The sequence below is a fragment of the Lolium perenne genome, chromosome 1, assembly GCF_019359855.2.
Source record: "Lolium perenne isolate Kyuss_39 chromosome 1, Kyuss_2.0, whole genome shotgun sequence".
Taxonomy (NCBI): Eukaryota; Viridiplantae; Streptophyta; class Magnoliopsida; order Poales; family Poaceae; genus Lolium; species Lolium perenne.
In genome coordinates, this window is record NC_067244.2 from 138,534,728 (window position 1) to 138,553,965 (window position 19,238).

The 19,238-nt window shown below is 46.6% G+C and overlaps 1 protein-coding gene and 1 long non-coding RNA gene across 2 annotated transcripts; one reads left to right on the forward strand and one right to left on the reverse strand.

Annotated features, from left to right (window-relative positions):
- Positions 1-208: 208 nt before the first annotated feature.
- On the reverse strand, positions 209-3,294 carry LOC127305893 (uncharacterized). The gene is made up of 2 exons (XR_007854214.1): positions 2,999-3,294; positions 209-1,689 (listed from the first exon to the last, which is right to left on the reverse strand). It is a non-coding gene; the product is annotated as an uncharacterized lncRNA (long non-coding RNA).
- Positions 3,295-3,987: 693 nt separating this feature from the next.
- Positions 3,988-8,099, forward strand: LOC127305921 (protein NEN1). The gene is made up of 6 exons (XM_051336522.2): positions 3,988-4,587; positions 5,061-5,218; positions 5,393-5,439; positions 6,293-6,356; positions 6,928-7,562; positions 7,646-8,099. Exons 1-6 carry the CDS (start codon positions 4,245-4,247, stop codon positions 7,875-7,877), a joined length of 1,479 nt encoding a protein of 492 aa, XP_051192482.1. The 5' UTR covers positions 3,988-4,244; the 3' UTR covers positions 7,878-8,099.
- The last annotated feature ends 11,139 nt before the right edge of the window (positions 8,100-19,238 follow it).

Here is a 19,238-nt window from a genome sequence, read left to right on the forward strand (position 1 = left end):
TAACCTGAGCTCTGCTCAACCGTAGCGCCAACGGAAACATGAGCAGCACCAGCCGTGCACTGCTTGTAGAGAGCAGGATGGTAGCAGGAGCAAGATGCTTGGGCGAGGTGACCAAATGAGTTTCAGATGGCGTCACCTGGTCTTGCTGTGACGCACCTGAAAGAAGAGCATGCTGATACAAATTCCATGTTTTATGAACCACCCTCTGTGTAAAACTTGACGACTTGGAAATTAATGATTTCTCGGCAAATAGAGAAGCGAGACACCACCACATCCACAACATAGCTCCTTCCAACAAGCCTCAAGATATCCGAAGGGAGAATATCATTACGTGCTAAGAACTCATTGTTGAGTACATCAGGGGGCTTGCCGATTAAATCCGTGGCAACATCTCAAAAAAAAACCATGCCAACCACCGCTTCACCATCTCCCGCCTTCACACAAAGCGTGTACCTCACAACCACAACAATAATTATGAGAATTGCAAACCATAGTCAACGAACAAGGAAAAACTCATCAAACAGATGAAGACACCTGGGAATGACACTCCGGTTGTTACATGTCTTGCCTGAGCACCGAGACGCATCGCCATCCTCAACAGCTCCGCAGCTGCACCGATCACATGATCGAAACTACCAATTCTGATTGCTTGCAATGGCCTGCACTTTAATCCTACACCTGAACATCCTATCCTGTAGTTTGAGGCACACATACAGCAAAACAATAATCAACCCAAAATGAACATGGACAAAGGACAAAGGAAACAACATATACCATGGCCTCCTTCAAATGAGATCTACGAGAAAGGCCATAGAAGAATTTTCAACATTAAGTGCAGCAAGGCGACGGCCCTTTTGCGTGAGACGTTCCCGTGTAGTCAGGCCCAATGGCCTTCAAGAATTAAACAGAACATGTAACAATACCACAGACAGACATAGTAACACATGCTGAAAATATCTAAAGAAATCTAAGTCACAACAACCACTGTTTCGAAAGGGAAGAAACATGTGGATCCACATGATTTAACACAATCCTCAAGCCGTATCTTGGGGTCAGATTAAGCATGGCTGCACATAACGAAAACATACTCAGGAGCCATTTTTACAAACAATGAACCCATGTGTCAATACCTTAAAATTAGTAGAGACTGAATTGGTTAAAAGAAGATAGAAAAGATATTAGTAAACCCGGTTGCACAAAAGTCCTGCAGCTTGAAAGTGCAGCCCATGGCAAGCAGTATGAGAGGCTCCATTTTACTCCTACAAATCAGTTCATCCGCACCAACCTGCTTAGCAAGCTTTAGCAAGCTCTCCCCACAGAACCACAATAGTTGTGAGCCTACAAAAAGAGCCTTCAACCGTCATGACCAGAGAATCTGAACAAACTATCTGCGGGCATGTAAGCTTGCCGGCCAGAGAAGAGTAAAAATAAGTGCCTGGAAATAAGGTAGGAGCTAGCCGAAAAAGAGCAAGCGCAATTCCTCCTAAAATAAGCAAGAATCAAGCAGCACAATATGGCCATCCATATCCGGAAGGAAACGGATTCCAGAAAGAAGGCAATAGCTTTCAGTAGTAAGATGAAAAACAAGAATGAAGAAGCACGTCTCTAAGTGAGGGGTCGAAGCACTCAAAGCACCTCCTATGAGTCATCGACGCCTCATCCCTTATATATGCCAAGATTACAGACGACCTGAAACAAAACACTAACTAATTATATGTCACCTCAATGACAACATACAGAGCTGTATATTAACATATGACGGTCTAACTCGGTAAAATACCTATGGTTCTTTATGTCATATAGGAATCTCCTATAGCACAATTGACTTTGGAATGAAACCTAGATAAAATAAATCCAAGAATACAAGGAGTACAAATCTTTCTTGAAAAGGGTAAATAAGCATTCCAAAGCATGCAAGATAAGGCAAGTTGCATTTTACCCTGCAAATATTATGAACCAATCAACACTTTTTTGGCAGCATACTTGAGTAACTTTGTAGCGTCTTAAAAGTCAATCTATCTTTTCTAAACTCTAATAGGTTTGTCAATTGAACTAAATGAAATGCATTATTGATGGCTGTAATTTGTTTGAGCAAGCTTTACACATGTCCGTCCTAGAGAATCTATTCTATAGATCTGATTGCAAGTAAATTCCCAGTATTAGAGGAGTCAGTATGTTCCAAGGCCCCTGCTATTTTCCAATAAATTCTGTATAAGTTCCTGCTACCCAGCACCAATTCTTCCTTCTCCTGCTAAAAAAAGTGGATATATGTGTTTGTACATTGCAGACTACATTTTTACTGACACTGGCACGAATGGCTGAAGCAGAAAGTGATGACCGGCACTCAAAGTGCTATTTTATATTCTAGATAATACACTTTTAGTGCCACAATAAGGAAGACATCATGTAAGGAACAACCCAACCGAAATACAACAGGGAAAGCAGCATACACGATTAAGAACTGAATCTTCATGCTAAGCCCGTGCTAGGTGAAATAGGCCATAAATCTGTCATAGACCAAACTATCACTGCAATTCATGCTGAACAATTAAACCTGAATGCTAAACCTGCAGTATGCAAAATCATTCAGGACAAAGCAACCATGAGCCATCACCGTGATAGACATGAATATGAAAAACCGCATAGCTAAATGCATTGCATATTTCGGGTCCAGGAACTCAAATCCCTAGCTAAAAACCTAAATCCGAAAAAGCGTCTAGGTGTATACCAAGACGTAAACCGTCCAAACCAAAAATAGCCAGCATGTCCACACACGCCCAGAAAACAGCGAACACAACAAAGCAGCGGCACCGGCCGAAGGGATCCCAGCAAGATGTGCCCCCAAATTGACGAATCCGCAGCAACGCGCCCCGATCACGCGCAAATCGAGCCCAATCCCCAAGCAGCGACCGCACACACTCCCATCCAAAAAATAAAGCACACACCAGCCAACCATCCACACAAAAAACTGAGAGAAGAAAGGAGGGGGGAAACACACCAACTTAGAGAATCAACCGCGTCGGGAAAGACCGCCGCCGAAGCACCGCTCGCGCCGCCGCAAACCCACGCCTTCCAAGAACAGCGCTTGCCGCCACAAATCCACGAACGAAGAGGAGAAGCACACTAGAGCTATCCGAGAAGAACTTCCACCGCAGGAAGAAACAGGGAAAGAAAGAGGCCGCCGCGGTCAAAGGAACCCCTAACCGACACCCAGCCTCTTCGAGTCGTTGACATGTGAACACATGCGAGCGTCGAGGCGGTATCGCAATTTCTCTAGCCCAAATAGTGGCCCACGACCGAATGGCGACAACGGTGGTGGGGCCCGCGATAGCGATGGGCAAATCAACCAGGAGCGCTCCCAGTACTGGGAGCTTAGAGCTCTTAGAAGATAAGATAAGTTACCAATAGGTTGTATCCCCATTCTTTTAATGATTTGTTTGTGTGTTGGTTCCCCTTTATTTACGAGTGTTTTCTTCTACCCTCGTAAAATAGAGTTTTCGCAAAGGTTATTTCAAACTTTGTAACACTCAATTTGATGAACTAACTCTAAATTATCAACTCAATTTAAACTTAAATCACCTTTGACAAGTTCTATTAAGAAGTTTTCCATGGATTATACACATCTATTTTCTTATTATTTGTAGCCTCTATACCTGGGACATTACACCAACCAAGATTATATCTTAGAGAGGTGATGGTAATGTCACAGATGGTGGTTTCTTAAGGTCTTTCACAATAAGTTTCTTAGTGTTATATCATAGAAGTGCAATGCTAAGAAACCTCTCTCTTCCGGTCATACGCAATAAAAAAAATGGTTAGTTCAATCACACTCGTATTAATCAATAAATTCAACATTCTAAGAAAATATAATTCAGAGACAATGCATTGAAATAGTTATCTCTAAGTATGGAGTATAAAAATAGCTGATAAAAAAACTTGGGAGCGCGTGAATGCCGACCTAGCTTGGATTCCCACCCTCAATGGCTTGACGCCACCGGACACCACCACCATACCTTAATCCACAAGTCAAGAATACCAAAAATCCAAATCCAACTACAACTCCGATTCCGTCCCCCACCTCCACGGCACCGTCGAACACCCCGTCGACGAGCTCTCGTCACGCCACCTTCCTCCCCAATCCACCAAGCCCTAGTCCGAGCTCCTATTTATGCACCTGAGGCCGCTCCGATCAACCACGTCCCGCCCTTCCCTTCGCATCTACTACTTCCACCGGAAATTCTGAAATGGCCACGGCACCTGTCGCTCCGGCTGGGGAGGAGGCCCAGGAGGGGTCGAGGGCACCGGCAGCGGCGCACCAGGAGGGGGGGCCCGAGATCGCGTTCTTCGACGTGGAGACCTCGGTGCCGCAGCGGGCCGGGCAGGGCTACGCTCTGCTCGAGTTCGGGGCCATCCTCGTCTGTCCGCGCCGCCTCGTCGAGGTCGCCTGCTACGCCACGCTCGTGCGGCCCGCCGATCTCTGCGTCGTCTCGGCCGCCTCCGTCCGCTGCAACGGCATCACGCGCGACGCCGTCGCCGCCGCGCCGCCGTTCCTCGCCGTCGCCGACGCCGTCTACGATATCCTGCACGGTGAGCAATTTTTGTTCGGTTTTGCTAATTATCAGTCGATTGAGAATTAGCTTAATTTTCAGTCGATTCCTAGACAGTATGATTTGCTTCTTGAATCATTCTAGCATTAATAATTGCAATATAAGTTGCAATTGAGATTTTTTTTTATTTGCAATTGAGATTTTTCTAGATGTCCATGGGGTTAGGAAAAAAACATTCAGACTGTTGGATTGCTTCATGATTTGTGCAAACCATGTAAAAAAATGCCCCGCACTGATTGGATTGCTTTGTGATTCGTATTAGTCAGAAGTTCCAACTTAGTTGCAATTAAGACTTGATGACATAATCTGACTGACAATAATTGTAAGTCGACTGAGAATTAATCACACCCATTTTCCGGCCAGGAGCTGATTCTTGTAGATTCTGCTGGCTAGTGCATATAAAAAGAACAATAATTCTAACAGGGGCAGAAATATCTTGTCAATTTTGGACAGGGAGGGTCTGGGCTGGGCACAACATTGTGAGGTTTGATTTGCCAAGAATAAGGGAAGCGTTCAACGAGATTGGCCGGTCACCTCCGGAGCCCAAGGGGACGATTGACACATTACCTCTGCTTACCCAGAGGTTTGGGAGGAGGGCAGGGGACATGAAGGTATGCAACCTTGTGTTGATGTAGATTCAATTATAGTTTGTAAAAGGAGGATCTGGTTTGGGCAAGGCTCAAGCTGAAGAATATGTGACCTTTTACTGAAAGGTCTCACGGAATAAACACTTATTGCGACAAAGGAATATTCTAATGTTCTTATCTTGTCTGTTGTATCCACAGATGGCAAGCTTGGCAAATTACTTTGGTTTAGGGAGGCAAAAGCACAGGTAGGGAACACGTCAATCCACATGTTACAGTTTCATCTGATTATGATTGCTTCACTTCACTTCCTAGAACAATGTGTTGATTGTTTTCTAACCATTATGCGGTGTGGTGCACATATTAGCATATCTACTAGGGAAGTTGGAGTAGTGTGATACAAGAAATGTTGCTGCACAATGCCGCATTTGATCTGCCAACTATCTAAAATGTCTTGGCAGCATCGTACAACTTAGGAGACCCAGTCTTTTTTTTTGCGGGGATACACCCAGTCTAATCTACCCTGGACTTTGGCCCAGGCCTTAGGTGCTCATCTAAAAATTTAGCACCCCCCTAATATGTTACATGACCTATACGTAGTCTTCTTTACAATTATATCGTGCTGCAAGTACATATTGCAATTCTATATGGCCCAGCCCTTCGGATGTGTTGGCAGCATCATGTAATTCAGTATACCCTGATCCAATCCAACTCGGATTTTGCCCCATCCCATCTTAGGTGACTCATTGAAAAAATTAGGTTAAGACTAGCATGTGGCCTATAATGATTCTTCTTTGTAGGTATATCATGCCGAGTACAAGTGATGTCATAGTTATATGTTGCCCAGCCCATCAGTAGTTACTCTTAGTACACATTAATGGTTGCAAACAACTATCTAGTTGGCGTGGATTACATCTATTGATCTATGTGCTCATGATTGCGCCCAATGTTTGCTCCGTTCCTATTAAGTTTGATTTGCAATCACTTCTGCAAGGACATATCGTTACTATTTCATATGCTTATTTCTTTTGATTTTTGTACTGCTGACATGAAACTGGAGTTATTGATCTTGTACTTATTTTCTTTGCAATATATTTGCAGGAGTCTGGATGATGTCAGGATGAATCTTGAGGTTCTCAAGTATTGTGCTACAGTTTTGTTCCTGGTAGGTTTGCTGAACTGCCTATTTTCCAGATGACCTTCATGAGCTGAACATGTACTTACTTTCGAATGTAATAGCTGGATGGCTGCATTGTCCTGTGTTTTGTTTCCCTGAAATTACTACTCACTCCGATCCAAATAGTTGTTGCAGATTTAGCTAAAATGTTGTCTAAATCTGATCCAACACATTACGACAAGTAATTTGGATCAGAGGGTGTATTATAATTTTTTTCCTGTCATTTTGGATTTATTTAGCAAAGGGAGCACCTTAATGGACTGGTGAGGTTTAACTGTTGCGAGAGCCCCATGAACTGTTAACACATCTTTCTATTTTCGTAATGTGTTGATTATTGCAGGTTTTGCTTTCTTACAAAAAAAAAGAACATTCTAGTAAAATTGTAATATTTGGGCTCTGCGAACTTGTATGGAACTCCAGGAGGTTGAAGTACTCCTAGAAATCCTTGGGCATAAAGAACCATTTAAGAACCATACCATTATGACATTTTCTAGAATTCATTGATGTATTTCATGTTTCAAGGTAATTGCTTGGCTAATTCCTGAAATTCTCCTACCAGGAGGCAAGTCTTCCAGAAGTTCTTACTGTTGAGAACCTTGTGGAACATGCAATTACAAGAAGCAAAACTAATGGAGCTACTTCTCCCGAAGCAATAAAGTCTGGAGCGAACTCTTCACCTGATTCTTCAAAACGACAACGTACCATTTCTCAAGTTAACAATCCAACTCCAGATGGAGATAATCAGGAATCGGTCGATCCTGCAATGGACAGAGATTCTAGTGAGTTGATATCCCACATCGAGGACATTAAGTTAAATGCCACTATGCAGATGGGTGTGAGTTCCAGTGGTTATTCTGGGTTCCTTGAGCCGTCTGATGTATCAACTGAATGCATCCAGATTTCTGCTAACCCTTCCTACTATACTCAAAGAACATTTATCAAGCACAAAGATAGTCCACTGCAGCTTTGTTGTGCGGGCTTGAAAGTCCAGTTTGGAGTCAGTACAAAGTTTCTAGACAGTGCAGGCCGGCCAAAGTTGAACATAGTTGTTGATATCCCCGAAGATCTAAGTGAAGTTTTAGAATTTTGTGATAATCTTGCTCAGAGAACTTCACAAGAATCTGGTTCCACTTCTGAGTGGAGACCCCTGACAAAGAAGTACGGCTATGTGAATCGTCCAACTGTTCGCCTAAAGTGAGTTCTATTCTATCTTTTCATATATATACTAGGCTTTGTCACACTTCTTCTGATCTGGTAATGTTGAATTGCTCTTGTAGCATCCCTACCACTGTCAGCAGCGATGCTTCTATGTACTCGACAGATATATACAAGAAAGAGCCTAGCGGTAACACGCAGAAGCTTGCTTTTAACCAAGTAGATGCTGCGGAATTGGACTCTCTTGTTCGAGGGAACAAACTTGATGCGTTCTTCTCTTTGGAAATATACGACTACCAACAAAATGCTGGCATTCGGTTGGTTGCAAAGAGGCTGGTTGTACACTCCGAATAGCACCAGTCTTAGCTTATAAGATCCCAGTGTAAGAGCTAACGTTTGCATTGGTTGTACACTCCAAATAGCACCAGTATATTATCATATGGATGTGAATAAGATCTGACCAGTAACAATAGCATATGCTGATGTTGAAGTAGGGACTCAGGAGTTGTAAAAGATTCTAACAAGATATGTATACATTTGCTGATGGAAAGATAATCTACAAGTATATGTGTATAATGCTGAACTCTGTCTACTAACCCACCATACCTGCAATCTTTTCGCCCTTAATTTTTATTCTTCTAGAGCATGGTCCTTGTCAACTAGGCTCATGAAGTCAACAACGAACAGCTCTTAAATCCCTGAGCCGATTTCTAATAGGCCTCACTACGGAAAATCAGAAGACAGTAGCAACACACACAAGATTGAGAGTTCGCAACACACACAAGAGTGAGAGTTCCTTCTCTATATATTACTGAATTTAGATAGTTGGCTCAAGATTTAGGGTTCACAATTAAGGCCAAAACAAGGCCAGGCGAAACACAGCAGACCCAAGAGAAAGAGATGAGATTACACGCTCTGGTCCAAGCTATATATATTTACTATATATCAAAGCTAAACCTCTTTGCTGAACTCTCATAAGTTTGGGTACTGTTCATGGTAGCTGTTTACCTAATTAAATCTTGACACGTCTGTAATTTTACTGTAGATGGCGATGATGTTGAATGTGTAGCCGTGTCCACCGTACAGAACCCACCAAAGGGTAAAATTCTGGGCTCCACCGTACACGGAGAGACAACCTTTGTTATTTCTCGGTTCCTCTAGAGTAGATTTTTTTTTTTTTTTTTTGAGGGAAGGTTCCTCTAGAGTAGATGCCCTTGTCCAAAGCGGTAACGGTACAACATGGTCTACAGCTACCCAGCCCACGTCTCTTTTTCTCTCGTCAGCATTTTTCCTCAACGCAGCAGCGCACGCCGCCAGGCCGCCGTCGGCGGCGTCCCCGTGGAGTCCGCCGCTCTCCTCTCCCTCTTTGGACCTGTCACGACATTGCACTTGCCCAAAGCCATCGCAGTCACCAGGCGGATCGCAAGGAAGCAGGAGATCAAAGAGGCCCACCTAGCGTTGAGGAAGAAAGGCCCAGGTTCAAGCCAAGGGTGGACACGAGTGAGCCAACATGCTGAACAAGTACGTGAAGGGGAATGGAATTGGGGCAAGATCTATTTGGTAAAAACACACCTGTTGGTGAATGTCTATCTCTCCCTTCTCTCCGATGAACGAGTGAGTTCATCTGGATTTCCAACCTCCCGGCGTGACGCTGGGGTTGTAAACTCTCTGAATTCGTGAGTTATCTGTATCGCTACTGCCTGTATGCTACATATGGTATCAGATGTCACCGAATCCCTCGGATAACTTCTAAATCCTTCCCAAAATTTCCCAACAAAAATCCACAAAAGAGAGAAAGAGAGAGAGCCCGGCGGAGATCCAATCCAAGCCGGCGGAGATCTAGTCCTAGCAAGCGCGAGCGTGGAGGCGAAAATCGAGATCGGCGATGAACTCTTCAGGCGGCGGCTGACGATAGCGCCCGGAGCGGCTGTGTGGGGTCAAGCACGCGCGACCATCATGGAGAAGGACCTCGCTGACCTCAAGGCCCAAGGGGCGCTCGTGGCTGAATCGCTCAAAGCCATGAACGACTCTCTCAAGGGGCTCGGCTCATGGATGCCTAAGGTCGACAACTCCATCACCACGATCCAGAAGTCGATCGAGGACATGGGAGCTCGAGTCGCAGCGCTGGAGGCGGTGCGGTCAACCATCGACGACCACACGCTTCGGCCCGATGGGCACCGCCACGAACACGTTCACCAGGGTCATGGGTCTGATGCCCCTCGGGTACCAGATCCCTCCCTGGTCAGGGGTAAGCGCCAATTTCCGCACACCCCTGTCCATTTCCATTTGGGTGATCAATCTACTAGGGATCATGAGCTATATGATAGTGCTTACACTGACACCCACTCACACGGTGATCGCAATCACTCACGCATGCCAAAAACTGACTTCCCTCGTTTCGATGGGGAGAATCCGAAATGGTGGAAAACAGTGTGTGAAAAGTAATTTTCTACTTATGATGTTGATAGGAATTCGTGGGCAAGTTTTGCCACAATGCATTTTGTAGGAAATGCAGCATTGTGGCTCACCAATTATGAGGCTGTGAATGAAATTGAAACTTGGGAAGAACTGGTAGTGGCTGTACATTCCAAATTTGGCAAAAACAAACACCTGAAACACTTAGCTACATTAGAGAGATGTAAGCAAAATGACAACACTGTAGAACACTATTACAAAACCTTTGAAGCTCTTAGACACAAAGTTCTAGTTCACAATAAACACTATGATGAAGCCTTTTTTGTTACTAAATTTGTGGTTGGCCTTAGGCCTGAAATTCAAAAAGCTATACGGTTGCATGAACCGAGAACTGTTGATGCTGCGCTTTCTCTTGCTGAAACGCAGGAGGAGATACTCGAGGAAGCTCGCCAAACATCAAGCTCCGGATATAAGAATGAGTATTCCAAGCAACATTACAACAGACCAGCACACATGACCCGAGGCATAATTCAACCTGCTCCAGAAGAGAAAAAGAAAGTGGAGGAGAAACCACCATGGGCTGAGCAATTTTCATCTCTGAAACAGCAACGTCGAGCACGTGGTGAGTGTTTCAAGTGTGGTGATAAGTATCAGCCAGGCCACCGTTGTCCTAAAAATGTGGATCTCAAGGTTGTGGAAGAATTATGGGAATTATTGCAATTGCAATCCAACTCCGACGAAGAGGAGAAAGGGAACACATCCAGTGAAGAGGAAACTTTGATGAAAATCTCCTATTGTGCTTCTGCGGGAACATCAGCCAAGAAAACAATTAGACTCCAAGCAACGATTGAAGGGAAGCCAGTACTCATCTTGATCGATTCGGGCAGCTCAGGCAGTTTCATCTCGGCCAGGATAGCAAAAGAGTTGCAGCTGAAAACTGTGCCAGTCGAGCAAGTTCAGGTAGTGGTTGCTGATGGGGCAAAACTCCCAAGTGCAACAGCAGTGCCTGATGTTATCTGGCACTGTCAACAACATGTGTTCTCATCCACTTTGCGCATCTTGGAATTGCAAGGCTACGACTTAATCTTAGGGATGGATTGGCTTGAGGCTTGTGGTGATATGTGGGTGAGTTGGGAAAAGAAGACACTGCGTTTCCGTCATGAAGGCAGGCGCATCACGTTGAGAGGACTCAAGTCCCGGACTGACAAATGTGAGCAAATATCTGGAGGGCAGTTGCATAGGCTGGTTCGGGCAGGAAATGTGGCTCAGTTGGTTCAACTATGTCAAGTACAGAGTGAGGCAACAAACTCAGAGCCACCAGAAGTGGTGACTCGTGTCCTGATGGATTTCGAACACTGTTTTGGAGAACCAAACGAGCTACCTCCCCACAGAGTCTGGGATCATCACATTCATCTGCAACCAGGGGTCAAACCAGTCAGTGTCAAGCCGTATAGATATACACCGCAACAAAAAGATGAAATCGAAAAGCAAATCGCCGAGATGCTGAAGAAGGGGATAATCAAACCAAGTCACAGCCCGTTCACGTCGCCCGTGCTGTTGGTAAAAAAGAAAGACGGTTGCTGGAGATTCTGTGTTGATTACCGACATCTCAATGCTGTAACAACGCCAGATAAGTACCCCATGCCAGTTGTCGAAGAATTGCTTGACGAATTGGCTGGCGCGTCGTTCTTCACAAAGCTCGATCTGCGCTCTGGGTACCACCAGATAAGAATGGTGGAAGAAGACGAAGTGAAAACTGCATTTCGTACTCATAGCGGCCACTTCGAATTCAAAGTGATGCCGTTTGGACTGTCCACTGCCCCAGCCACCTTCCAGTCTGCCATGAATCAAGTATTTGAAGCGCAAATTCGGAAATTTGTTCTGGTTTTCGTTGACGACATCCTCATTTACAGCAAATCGCTGGAAGAGCATGCGGCACATCTGCAAGAAGTGCTTGAAATGCTGACGAAGAACAAGCTATACGTCAAACGAAGCAAGTGCTCGTTTGCCCAGGAGTCTCTCGAATATCTGGGTCACATTATCAGCAAGTCGGGTGTCGCTACAGATTCTACAAAGATCAGTGCAGTAAAGAACTGGCCGCAGCCGCGAAACACGAAGCAACTCAGAGGATTCCTGGGGCTCGCGGGCTATTACCGCAAATTCATCAGGAATTTCGGCGCTATCTATCGTCCGCTCACCGATCTGCTCAAGAAAAACATGCAGTTTATCTGGACAACACACGAGCAAGCATCCTTCCTGGCTCTCAAGCAAGCGCTAATCGACGCCCCTGTGCTTGCACTTCCAGATTTCAAGCTCGAATTTGTGCTCGAAACGGATGCTTGCGACAAGGGAATAGGCGCGGTGCTGATGCAACGCGGCCACCCAATTGCGTTCCTCAGCAAAGCATTGGGCCCGAAGAATCAAGCTTTATCCATTTATGACAAGGAATGTTTGGCCATTCTAATGGCCATCGACCGATGGCGTTCCTACTTGCAACATAAGCAGTTTGTGATCAGAACCGACCAACGCAACTTGATTCACCTTGGGGATCACAGAATTTCGACTCCCATTCAACAGAAGGCATACTTCAAACTGATGGGTTTCCAGTATAGTGTTGTCTACAAAAAGGGGGCAACAAACAGAGCAGCCGATGCCCTTTCTCGTCGTCCATCTGATGAGGAATGTACTGCTGTGTCGACAGTAACACCACGCTGGTTGGAGACAGTAATAGAAGGCTATGCCCAAGATCCACAGGCACAACAGCTCCTACAGGAGTTAAGCTTGACAAAAAGCAACGGACAAGGCTATTCCTTGGAGGGAGGTGTGCTGCGACACAAGGGTAGAGTATGGCTGGGCACGCACAAAGCAGCGCATGATGCTGTGCTTCAGGCCTTAAACAATAGTGGACTTGGAGGCCACTCTGGCAGCTTGGTTACCTACCAGAAGGTGAAGAATTTATTTTCATGGCCCAACATGCGCAAGGATATTGACATATTTGTGCAGCAATGCCCGGTCTGTCAACAAGCGAAAACAGAGCATTGTAAATTGCCTGGGTTGCTCAAACCACTGCCGATCCCTCCTGAATCGTGGCATACGGTGAGCCTTGACTTCATTGAAGGGCTCCCCAAATCATATCACTATGACACCATTCTGGTTGTCATTGACAAGCTCACCAAATATGGGCACTTTATCCCATTGAAACACCCATTCTCGGCCAACTCCATCGCCAAGCTGTTCCTTGACAATGTGTATAGATTGCACGGGCTGCCACAGGTCATCATCTCCGACCGCGACAAAGTGTTCACCAGTGCCTTTTGGACCAGATTGTTCAAGTTAGCTGACACCACCCTCAACCTCAGCTCCTCTTATCACCCGCAGACAGACGGGCAAACCGTTCGACTAAACCAGTGCTTGGAAACGTATCTCCGCTGCCTGGTGCACGCAAACCCTCACAAGTGGTCAGCCTGGCTTCCGCAAGCAGAATTTTGGTACAACACCAACTTTCACTCATCTCTCGGTCGATCACCATTTGAGGTGCTATATGGGCACAAGCCTCGCCACTTTGGAATACAAAACTCTCTGCAACCAGCTGTCACGGATGTGGATCACTGGCTCCATGAGCGTCAGTTAATGTTGCCAATATTCAGACAACACCTAGAACGGGCGCAACAGCGCATGCGCGCCCAGGCCGACAAGAAACGGCAGGAACGACAATTTCTGGTAGGGGACTCTGTATATCTCAAGTTACAGCCATACATACAGACATCTGTGGCTCAGCGTTCCTCCCAGAAGCTGAGCTTCCGGTACTTTGGGCCCTTCAAAGTGATCAAGCGAGTGGGATATGTGGCATACAAGCTTCTCCTGCCTCCGGATGCTCGCATACACCCGGTGGTGTATGTGTCCCAGCTGAAACAAGCTATCAAGCCCTCAGACTCGGTGAGTTCCACTCTCCCTTCTCACAACATTGCTAACAGTCAAACTGTCCAGCCGTGTGCAGTGCTGGCAGAACGTTTCATCAAACGATGACGCAAGATGAGTCCACAAGTGAAGCTCACATGGACGAATCTACCTCCTGCATGTGCAACTTGGGAGCATCTCTATGCAGTGGTGACGGCATTCCCAGAAGCACCAGCTTGGGGGCAAGCTGGCTCTCTAGGAGGGGGCATTGTCACGACATTGCACTTGCCCAAAGCCATCGCAGTCACCAGGCGGATCGCAAGGAAGCAGGAGATCAAAGAGGCCCACCTAGCGTTGAGGAAGAAAGGCCCAGGTTCAAGCCCAAGGGTGGACACGAGTGAGCCAACATGCTGAACAAGTACGTGAAGGGGAATGGAATTGGGACAAGATCTATTTTGGTAAAAACACACCTGTTGGTGAATGTTTGTCTCTCCCTTCTCTCCGATGAACGAGTGAGTTCATCTGGATTTCCAACCTCCCGGCGTGACGCTGGGGTTGTAAACTCTCTGAATTCGTGAGTTATCTGTATCGCTACTGCTTGTATGCTACAGTACCTTGGCTGACAAAGCGCGTACGAGCCAGCCACCGAGACGTCGCCCTCCTCTTCCTCCCGAGTCGGCTGGTGGCTGGTGGCTGGCGGCGTGGAGCAGGCCGGCGCCCTTCTCTCCTTCCCAAGTCAACCAACGACGCAGAGGAGGACGTCCCGCCCTCCTATCCCTCCTGAGGCCGCCATCGCGTTCGTCGCTCTCCTATGCGTTCAAACAGGTACCCATCTCTCTCGATTTCTCTAGGCAGCAACAAATTCTCATGGACTACAGAGCTCTGTTGCCACCGATGACGGCCCATTCCCTGGCGCGCTCCGGTTGCCTTCGTCCAGGCGATCTCCCGCTTCAGGTCTGGTACGGTGAGCTCACATGCTTCCCACCTCCCCGGCGCGACGACTATCCGTTGCTCCGATGGACTGCTCACCTCCATCGAGCGGGATGGGTCGCCCCACGCACTTGGCCGTTGCTCCGCTCCTCCGCGCTGCATCCGCGTGAAGCCCAGCAAGCTAGCTCGCTTGATAGTTTTTTTTTTGTCTTGCTACACGGCCTGCTCTGTAATTGATGCACAGGAGTCTTACAAAAGTAGATTAGATGGTTGTGTGTGCTCTTCTCATTTGTTTCATAGTACTATCCGTCCACGTCTTCTTCTTATGCATCTTGATAAATCCACCTATTCAAGATCTAATGTAGCATTTCTTTTCATGTTGTTGCTTCTGCAGGTTCTGAACATTTTACTCATGGATTGAGAACTGCTAAACCGTGAATTTTCAGTTCTCAGGTAACTAAAAAGTTTGGAGTAATCCACATCATCATTTAAAGAGCTCGTGGAGAACTCAAAAAGTTGGAAGAAGACCCTCTAAGGGTATAATACTATTTATTCGAAGAGGCCCACCTTTCGAATATCTCAATATTGGTATGCAGCTGGAACTTTCATAATGTACATGTCTATGCCTTTCACATCTTCATTGAAATGCTTGATCATGTCATCTATTCTTCTGAGATTGCAGCACACTTGAGCCGCGAGGTCCACCACTATGTTTTGGATGCCGCTTCCGCCACGGATTCTATGCATTCAATTAAAACACACGATGTCGGTTGGAGTATCCTAAAATCGGTGTGTATGTTGGTATGCCCTTTCGATGCCGATGTGATGGTTCTTTCCTCCTGGTTGCTAAAGCTGTCCCAGTTGTCTCACTCATCGCTGGCCGCCTTGAGTTGCTGGTTGCCTCCGTCTTTTGTCGGTGAGGTGCAGTGGCCCATGCCTGATGCCTCCCTGCTCTCTCTGGTAACCGCAGCCCGATGCCGTGTATGTTTCTACGTCTCCAGCTGTGGCGCTTTTCTCCCATGGACCACCAGCTGGCCGAGTATTATGCAAAGGTGCAAAGTGTGTTCCTGAGTTTCTGTCTGGCAAAGTCCCTCCACAGTTTCAGTCTGGCAACGTTCTCCCATAGTTTCAGTCTGGCGACTGAAGACATCCATCTGCTCGCCTTTCTCTTTGTATTCTCTCGGAATGGCTCCACTAATGGGATTTTTTTTCGCTCAATGATTGATTACTGAAGTATTTGCTCTGCTCTCCTCTTCTTTACGTTGAGATTGGATATATTGATCTTGCTTTCAGATTGTCAATGATGGCTTCACCCTAAAGCAAGTAGATCTATGTACCTTCACTTACCTTTGTTGTTAATTCAGATTTTGAAAGTTATAACATGTCTGATAAATATTTGTAAGGTGCATGTTCTATAAATGGGTAGTTATTGTAATTCTAAAACCCAATTGTTAATACATGCGATTCAAGATTTTTTTACATGATCAGATCAAAAAGAAGCAGTTCCACCATGTCAGTAACCTCTGAGTGCAAACGGGAAGAAGCAAAGACTATTTTTTCACTATCTATTTATTTGCTTTGATGCCTGAAAAATGTTAGATCCCACTGAGGTATTTCCTGCTGTGATTACGGCTTATTTAGTGTCACTCACAATGTTGTATGTGACGAAAAAAGGGAGTGCATACCATCATAGTACGCAACTTTTGAGATCTGAGTGGAAGTTGATATCTCATTTATCATGGTGACAAATATTTGACACAGAATACAATTGAGACTCTACTAGCACACTACCCGTGCTTTGCTACGGACATAAACATAATAGTAGTAGTAGTACAAAACGAATTTGATGAATGACATCTTCAAAATATAACCGAGATCTCTTACGAATGCACATGCTCTACCGAAGATGCCTGATTTTCAATGATATTTGCATACAAGTTTAATACGAGCTAATTGTGAAATCATTTAGTTTTCACACATAAAATTGGACATTATAGTAGGAATCATAATAACCTGGAAATACTAAAGATTAGGTACATATGAGTTCAATTTCTAAGCAGCTTTAGCTTTATTTTGCAGCATAGATTAAAGCATCCATGAATCATCGATTCAATTCATCAACTTATCCTCATGAAAGAGGTATAGTAGATACTCTATTTGCCTTTGATCGACTCTATTGGATGAAACACTAAGATATAATCTATTGTATAATCAAGTGGTGCATAAGCAACAATTCATCGAAACATGCTTTCGTCCCGCTATATTACCGGTATAAAATCGAGACCAATGCTAGGGCAAACAACACAAGCACGCTCAAGAGAAAACATAAAAGAAAAAAAAAAAGAGAAAACAAAACCGGCAACAGAGCTCGACGAAAGCGACGATGACTCGCAACTGTTGCGCCCTCTGGAGAATTACCACTCCGCGCATAGCACTGTGAAGCGTCGCGTACCAAGCACCACCTTCAAGAAGGAAAGCGACTATGACGACGCTGATGCTCGTATATGACCTAGGGTTTTCCTTGGTATGCTACGGGAGGTGGTGAGGAGGTACACCCGACGCCCTTCAGGAAGGACAACGACACCCACAGGCGCCACCGCGTCGATGCCGAGACGGCATGGATTTCTCCTGACACCCAAACAACCACACCCCTAGAATGTTCGTAACGCTCCACTAATCTTGCACCCACCAGTGCGTGCCACCGCAGTTGTGCAATCGTCACCGTCGTCTCACTGTGACCCGTGTTGTGAGGCCGATAGGACCGAGAAGAAGAAACATCGGCAAGGGGCGACAACATAGCAGCACGCGGGGAGGGGGGAGACCTCCACTGCCGATGGCAGTAGCCAATCGGGTACAGCAGCCGGAACATAACAGACCCTTACTGGCCCGGACGAGCCTGAAGTGGGCCCGTAAAGTCCCGCCACCGCACTGCAGTAGGCGCGTTGCCGTCTCCGCCACCCCTGCTCGTCCATCCACCAGGGGCACTGCCACCACGTTGAGGCGGCCCGCCCAGGCCCAGTTCTGGGCCAGGAGGGTGCCGTCGGCCAGGCAACGGTGAACAACCGGCCGCACTCAACTACCATGGTTCCGCCTGCCAAGTAGCGGCCCATCGCCACCACGGTCACCCAGTTGCGCCGGACTGCCACCAAGCCGAAGCTCACCTCCGCTGGCCACCGAGCGCCACCTCCCCGCGCCACCAAGACCAGCCGAGCCACCTCCACCGTGCCACCAACTCCGACTGCTTTGTAGAGTCGGCAGGCCGCGTCCCGAGCCTCCCCCTACCCGCGACGCCATCCAGGGTCAGCAGCCGACAACCAGGACGGATGCGCACCATCGCTACATAGCTCATCATGCCGCCAACCTCCTCCTGCGTTGCCACAGGTGGACGTGGCCGCGCCGCTACGCCCCGCTCCTCGCAGCGACCCAGATCGGAGGTGTCGGCCCGCGCCAGACCCAGCCGCGCAAGAGGACGAGAGCTCCCTGCTGCCGACGCCGGCCGGGCTTTGCCTGGTTGCGCCCTCTAGCGGCACCAAGGGAGGAGAATGGAGGGGGAGGGGACCGGGGCTAGCGGCGCTAGGGTTTCTCCCGGTCGCTCGCGGGAGCGACATGGGAGAGGACGGGAGAGGACCAGCGTCAAAACTTTCGAAATAATAATTTTGCATAAGCAACAATTTGCAACGGTTGGACAAAGCTAAAACCTGTATATGTGGATAATAAATTGGTCTTTCAAATATGTAGAATACTAATCAAACAAATTCGGAATGTGAACAGCTGGCTCCCACCTTTTTCCCCTTATTAAATCTTCTGAAAAGCAGTTTCATGGAGGCCATGCTGCTAGCCCTAAGAATAAATTTCGCAATCCAGACCAAAACACTTCAAAATTCCTTTTGTAAAAATATCCTGGAGGAATTTGTTTTTTGTCAAAATTTTGCTTCCGTAAACCTTCTAGGGCAGCAATCTCACTATTGCAACCAGACCAGAGTGAGCAATGGCATAGCCTACCCCAGTACAATCACAAAGAGAAAAAACAAACTCGAACGAATCAAAGTAGAAGATGCATGAGCTCTTAGCTTCCCGAAGGAGGACGCCAGAATCAGGACAGTAGAGTAGTATGCCGACTTGAGGGTCTTCACCAAGACTTGGCAATCTGACTCGAAGATCACCATGTGACTCCAAAATTTTCAGCACCAGCTATAGCTTCTACGCAAGCATATGCTTCAGCATGGAGCATAGAATGAACATGTTCAATCTCTCCAGCAGCTGCTGCCGGAAGCTCACACTGCTATGACCGAAGGGCAAAAGCCCACACACACTACGGGAAAATATGTCTTTGCCGTGCAACTATTTGCACGGCAAAGGGCCCTATATGCACGGCAAAGGCTTTGCCGTGCGGGGACACACGGCAAAGATCGCACGGCAATGCCATTGACGGCAAAGGCTTCTTTGCCGTGTGACTCGCCAACGTTGCACGGC